The sequence below is a fragment of the Argiope bruennichi genome, chromosome 1 (genome assembly GCF_947563725.1).
Source record: "Argiope bruennichi chromosome 1, qqArgBrue1.1, whole genome shotgun sequence".
NCBI lineage: Eukaryota > Metazoa > Arthropoda > Arachnida > Araneae > Araneidae > Argiope > Argiope bruennichi.
The window spans coordinates 32,468,476-32,474,289 of record NC_079151.1 but is presented as its reverse complement, the minus strand read 5'-3'; the positions used below and the strand labels follow the sequence as shown (position 1 = coordinate 32,474,289).

Here is a 5,814-nt window from a genome sequence, read left to right as displayed (position 1 = left end):
TGAGTGAAATTTGATACTTATTTGGTTTTAAATTTGTGATATAATCCGAAGATGGAAGTGAGAATTAAATTCATTGAAATGTCTCGGATTGCACACATTCTCTTGATGTTTTAATAAATCGAATTCATGCATCAAAGAATAATTATAAATTTAATAACAAATAAAATCACATGGATATTATTATTTGAAACAGAAATTATTCTGCATTTTTATTCGATGCTCCTTTTGTTCTCATCCCTTTTAATGTACGAGCGTTTGAAGGGCCATGTGAAATCTTACAAAAATTAATCTATATTTTCAAACTGTAACCATCACCTAATTTTTCATGGAATTGAATTGCCAAGGGTTTAACTTTTAGCCTGTTTTTAAAAATTTCAATATTCAGTTGGCTTCAGAAGAGAACTCGAGACACCAATTTTTAAATTGATTGTTTGGATTTTTTTTACGAAGTTATAGTATATCGAATATTAATCTTTTTGAATAAGTCGTATTTCTTCTAATGTAAACTATTCTTCTTTTTAATTTGGCATTCATATTTGTCGAACGGAGATAAATGGGTCCCTAAATCATCTTATAAATCCCGTTTATTGGCATGCATCCATTTTAGCATAAATATTTCTCTTCTACTAAAATTACATTGTGTGAAATAGGAGTTAAATTTAAAATTGGCGTGAGTAGGTGGTTATGCATGCATTAGAAGTAGACTTAAGTAGATGGAATCTGTAGAGCGAGAGGGGATGTTGCGGTGTATAGAATAGACTGGAATTCAAGCAACATAGCAGTGTGGTAGCGGTCTAATGTGGGGAGTGGGAGCAGCGGATAGTGTGGTAGCGGTCTAATGTGAGGAGTGAGTGAGGATATTATGTGGAAGCTGGCAATGTGTCATTTTAGCGAGAAGTATGGGCAAAATGTGAAAATATTTAATTTTTAGTAATATTCTGAAATGAGGGCTGTGGCTCGTTTGTGCGGGAAATGCGTGTAAATGAGGGCTGTGGCTCGTTTGTGCGGGAAATGCGTGTAAATGAGGGCTGTGGCTCGTTTGTGCGGGAAATGCGTGTAAATGAGGGCTGTGGCTCGTTTGTGCGGGAAATGTGTGCAAGTGTGAGGGGGCTGTGGCTCGTTTGTGCGGGAAATGTGTGCAAGTGTGAGGGGGCTGTGGCTCGTTTGTGCGGGAAATGTGTGCAAGTGTGAGGGGGCTGTGGCTCGTTTGTGCGGGAAATGTGTGCAAGTGTGAGGGGGCTGTGGCTCGTTTGTGCGGGAAATGTGTGCAAGTGTGAGGGGGCTGTGGCTCGTTTGTGCGGGAAATGTGTGCAAGTGTGAGGGGGCTGTGGCTCGTTTGTGCGGGAAATGTGTGCAAGTGTGAGGGGGCTGTGGCTCGTTTGTGCGGGAAATGTGTGCAAGTGTGAGGGGGCTGTGGCTCGTTTGTGCGGGAAATGTGTGCAAGTGTGAGGGGGCTGTGGCTCGTTTGTGCGGGAAATGTGTGCAAGTGTGAGGGGGCTGTGGCTCGTTTGTGCGGGAAATGTGTGCAAGTGTGAGGGGGCTGTGGCTCGTTTGTGCGGGAAATGTGTGCAAGTGTGAGGGGGCTGTGGCTCGTTTGTGCGGGAAATGTGTGCAAGTGTGAGGGGGCTGTGGCTCGTTTGTGCGGGAAATGTGTGCAAGTGTGAGGGGGCTGTGGCTCGTTTGTGCGGGAAATGTGTGCAAGTGTGAGGGGGCTGTGGCTCGTTTGTGCGGGAAATGTGTGCAAGTGTGAGGGGGCTGTGGCTCGTTTGTGCGGGAAATGTGTGCAAGTGTGAGGGGGCTGTGGCTCGTTTGTGCGGGAAATGTGTGCAAGTGTGAGGGGGCTGTGGCTCGTTTGTGCGGGAAATGCGTGCAAGTGTGAGGGGGCTGTGGCTCGTTTGTGCGGGAAATGCGTGCAAGTGTGAGGGGGCTGTGGCTCGTTTGTGCGGGAAATGCGTGCAAGTGTGAGGGGGCTGTGGCTCGTTTGTGCGGGAAATGTGTGCAAGTGTGAGGGGGCTGTGGCTCGTTTGTGCGGGAAATGTGTGCAAGTGTGAGGGGGCTGTGGCTCGTTTGTGCGGGAAATGTGTGCAAGTGTGAGGGGGCTGTGGCTCGTTTGTGCGGGAAATGTGTGCAAGTGTGAGGGGGCTGTGGCTCGTTTGTGCGGGAAATGTGTGCAAGTGTGAGGGGGCTGTGGCTCGTTTGTGCGGGAAATGTGTGCAAGTGTGAGGGGGCTGTGGCTCGTTTGTGCGGGAAATGTGTGCAAGTGTGAGGGGGCTGTGGCTCGTTTGTGCGGGAAATGTGTGCAAGTGTGAGGGGGCTGTGGCTCGTTTGTGCGGGAAATGTGTGCAAGTGTGAGGGAGCTGTGGTTTGTTTGTGCGGGAAATGTGTGCAAGTGTGAGGGGACTGTGGCAGGCTGGCTGGTTGGTGTGGGAAAAGGGAGAAAACGGCATTATTAACCTGTTGCTTGAAAATGCGTAGTATGGGTTTTGGAAAAAGAAAATGGGACTAAATGAGAAAGTAAAGTAAAGTGAAGTACTGCGATTGATAATGCATGAAGTGATAATGCCGGATGTTGAAAAGGAATATTCTATGACGTTATGTAATAGATCATATTTGCATTGTTTTTATGAATTCAAATTGATGCGTAGTTAATGTTCAATATTTTTCTGCTTAAGAAATGTGGGCATTAATGTGTGGAACGTTATTTCAGAAATACTCCTTTTCTTGCCATAAGTAAAGGGGTCCCTGTCTTGGGGATTTATTATTATAAAGCTGAAAATGTTGAAAAGTTATCCGTATTTCTCATGCAGTAAAACGTAAAATATATTGCAGTAAATATAAAATATTCCGCCAGAAGAAATTTGTGAAAGTACCAAAATTACCAAATATTTTCAGTCAGGGCCATAACCTCTTTTACAAATCAACAAGTGTGATCTCCCTAATTTTCATATATCCTAAAATAAGATGTTAACTTCCCCTAGCTTAAAAACTGAACTTTGGTCAGAGCTTAGGACCACCTAAATGATTAAGTTTTTATTTTCAGAACCCTGCGTACGAGTTTCCTGTACTTCGTAGTGTAGTGAAAAAAGCCGATTGTCTTTTGAATGATTTTTTTGTAAATGATAACTTTCACGTACTATTTTAATTGCAAAATCCCATCCCAAATTTCATTTATTTAAATTGTTGCATTTACATTATCGCATTTACTTATATACAAATGTACAGACCGGCAGACGGTCATTCTTTGAGAGTTTAAATTCATACAAATTCTACTTAAGATGCAGATTAACACTGCAGATACCAATTCTATGTATCAAATTTCTATCCTCAGTTTTGTGGGTATCTATTTCACTTATGCTCCCTTTTTATGAAGGGATTTTGTTTAAAATTATATAAATTTTTATTAATATTTGGCACACTTGGATATCACTGCAACCCCCCTTTCTTTAAGAGTGATTTGTTCGTTAGATACTCTAGCTGAGATGAATTTGAGGAACATTTTCTGAGAAAACTCAAAGGATTTTCACGCATACTTTTTCTTAAAAGAATATCCATCTTAACCGATTTCTATTAAGAACGTTGGTTCTTCAACCATAAGAGCATTGGTTGTCAACATGGTTTTTAAGAGGTGGAGAATTTTTCTTGCGTTTGAGATAGAAATTCGAACTTAACACTATTCTGAGGTATTTGAATGATCTTAGAAATGAGAGGGTTAACCGTAAAGACCATTCCGAAATTTTACGTCTAGAAATTAATTATATTCATAGGTAGGCATAATTCTAAAAATGTGTTTTCCGGACACGAAGGAAACTGAAATAAGTCGATCACGAGTTGTAATCTTTTTAGTTATATATAAAAAGTATTCTATACTTTGTATACCAGAAAGTAAAGTGACGACGCATTAGTTAATTTACATTAGCTTAATGTTTACAAAAACGATTGATATAAATTTTATGACATTAAATTTAGTGAAATTAAATCTTTTTTTAAAGTTGAGAGAAAAGAACTAAAATTATCCTTTCAGTGAAAACAAAACTATAGTGTTTTAAACAACAAACTTTTTCTTAGCATAAAGTAGCACTTGCGAAATGTACAATGAATTTGAAATGTGGAGTATCGTCGGCTCATGTTGCACTTCTTCTATAAACTTCGTTTAGCAGTTCCTAAAATGGCTAATAGAAATCTCAAATTTCCATATTTTCTTTTTAGTGTGACATTGAAAGGCCAATCATTCATTTATTATCAATAAATCATGTATTTATTTCACTTCAAAGCTAGGGCGTGGTAATTCTAAATGTTTCTTAAATTGAGAGTTCTTATCTAAAATTCTTGCACGAAAAAAAAATTTATCTCGCTTGTTTTCAAAATAATCGGAAGTATCTCGCTCCCTTAATCCCCCCCCCCTCTTCTAAATGGAATATTCGTATAATGTTTGAAATATCAAAAGACCTGACATTAAACAATCCTAAATGGTTTGGGCAATATTTAGTTTCAGAATTTAATGGTTGAAATGACTAGATTAGTGAATTTGCAAACTTGAAAATCAACAAAATGATGTCTATGAAATAGAAAATTGTTATTTTCCCCCTTATTTTATTTCAGATATCGTCGAAACTATTTGCTTAAGAGAGCGTATCGGAGATTAATTTTATTAATCGCAGAAAAATTCATTTTTTATTCCAAGGACTCTATTTCCACTAACAATTTATTTAATCTTTTTTCGATCAGTCAGTAGAGGATATGAAATCATTTCCTCAATTGCTTCATGTTTAAAAATAAATTCATTTCCTTTTTTGAAGATGTTTTGAGCAATTCGAATCTTTCCAAAATGCATTAAAAATTTCAACTTCCGGTATTTTGAATATGTATGGAAGTATATCTGGCAATACAAGTAATCTATTCCAAAAGGCGAGAATTCCAAAAATTATGTGGTTTTACTTGTTGTCAAAAATGATAGAGGTAAACCATGCTAAAGAGTGCCGTGGTCAGTAAAGGAAGAGAAAGAATTAAGTTTGTGGCCATTCCGTTGAAACTTATAATTATATTCAATCTAACATGAAGATTAATAAGTCTTGAATTTTATTGCTGGATTCTAAATTTTTCTCAGGTGTAGGCAAACAGAAAATAACTTCATCGTTGTAATTACCGTATGTACTTCTCTCTTGTAATAAGATATGAAAAAAAGAATCTGCAAACCTTTAATCTAGATTGATCAAGACAATTACTAGAATCCTCATTTGCTTTGTGTTTTCACCTATAAGTTCTATGAATCGTGTCAAGACACTGCTATTATCTTATTGACAGAACTGTTCCTTTTAGTGTGATGCAAAGTATGAATTGATGATTTTGAGAATATATTTTTAGGTGACCTAAATTATCTTTGGTATTTTAAATAGGATGGTGGTCACTTAAAATTTAAGCTGACTTTCAGTTTGATTCTGCAAGAACTTTTACCTTAACACAGAATTTCTGTTTGTTGACCAAATTAGAAGCCTAGCTTATGCAAACCATAATGAATAAGGTTTATATTAAAACTCCGAACACAAATTAACAAAGACTTGCAAAATATGAAATCGGGATAATGCAAACAAGTCTGGAACATTATCTATTATTTTTTAAAACTTGTATTGAATTTATTTTGAAGATTTGATTCATTTAAATATTTGGCTTTGAACAAAGTCAATGCAATCTTTTGAACTAATGAATTGGTTCTTTCTAATTTTACTGTCATTTTGAAACTTGCTTTGATTATGTCTTTCAGCATTTTTGAACTGATTCCAATATTTGTTATGGAATCTTTGGAATATTTTAGAATCC

General features: G+C 37.6%; 1 protein-coding gene across 1 annotated transcript; it reads right to left on the bottom strand.

Moving 5' to 3' along the window:
- Nucleotides 1-927: 927 nt before the first annotated feature.
- Nucleotides 928-3,552, bottom strand: LOC129972223 (mucin-5B-like). Its single transcript, XM_056086267.1, has 2 exons — nt 3,531-3,552; nt 928-2,414 (listed from the first exon to the last, which is right to left on the bottom strand). Exons 1-2 carry the CDS (start codon nt 3,550-3,552, stop codon nt 928-930), a joined length of 1,509 nt encoding a protein of 502 aa, XP_055942242.1.
- Nucleotides 3,553-5,814: the final 2,262 nt, after the last annotated feature.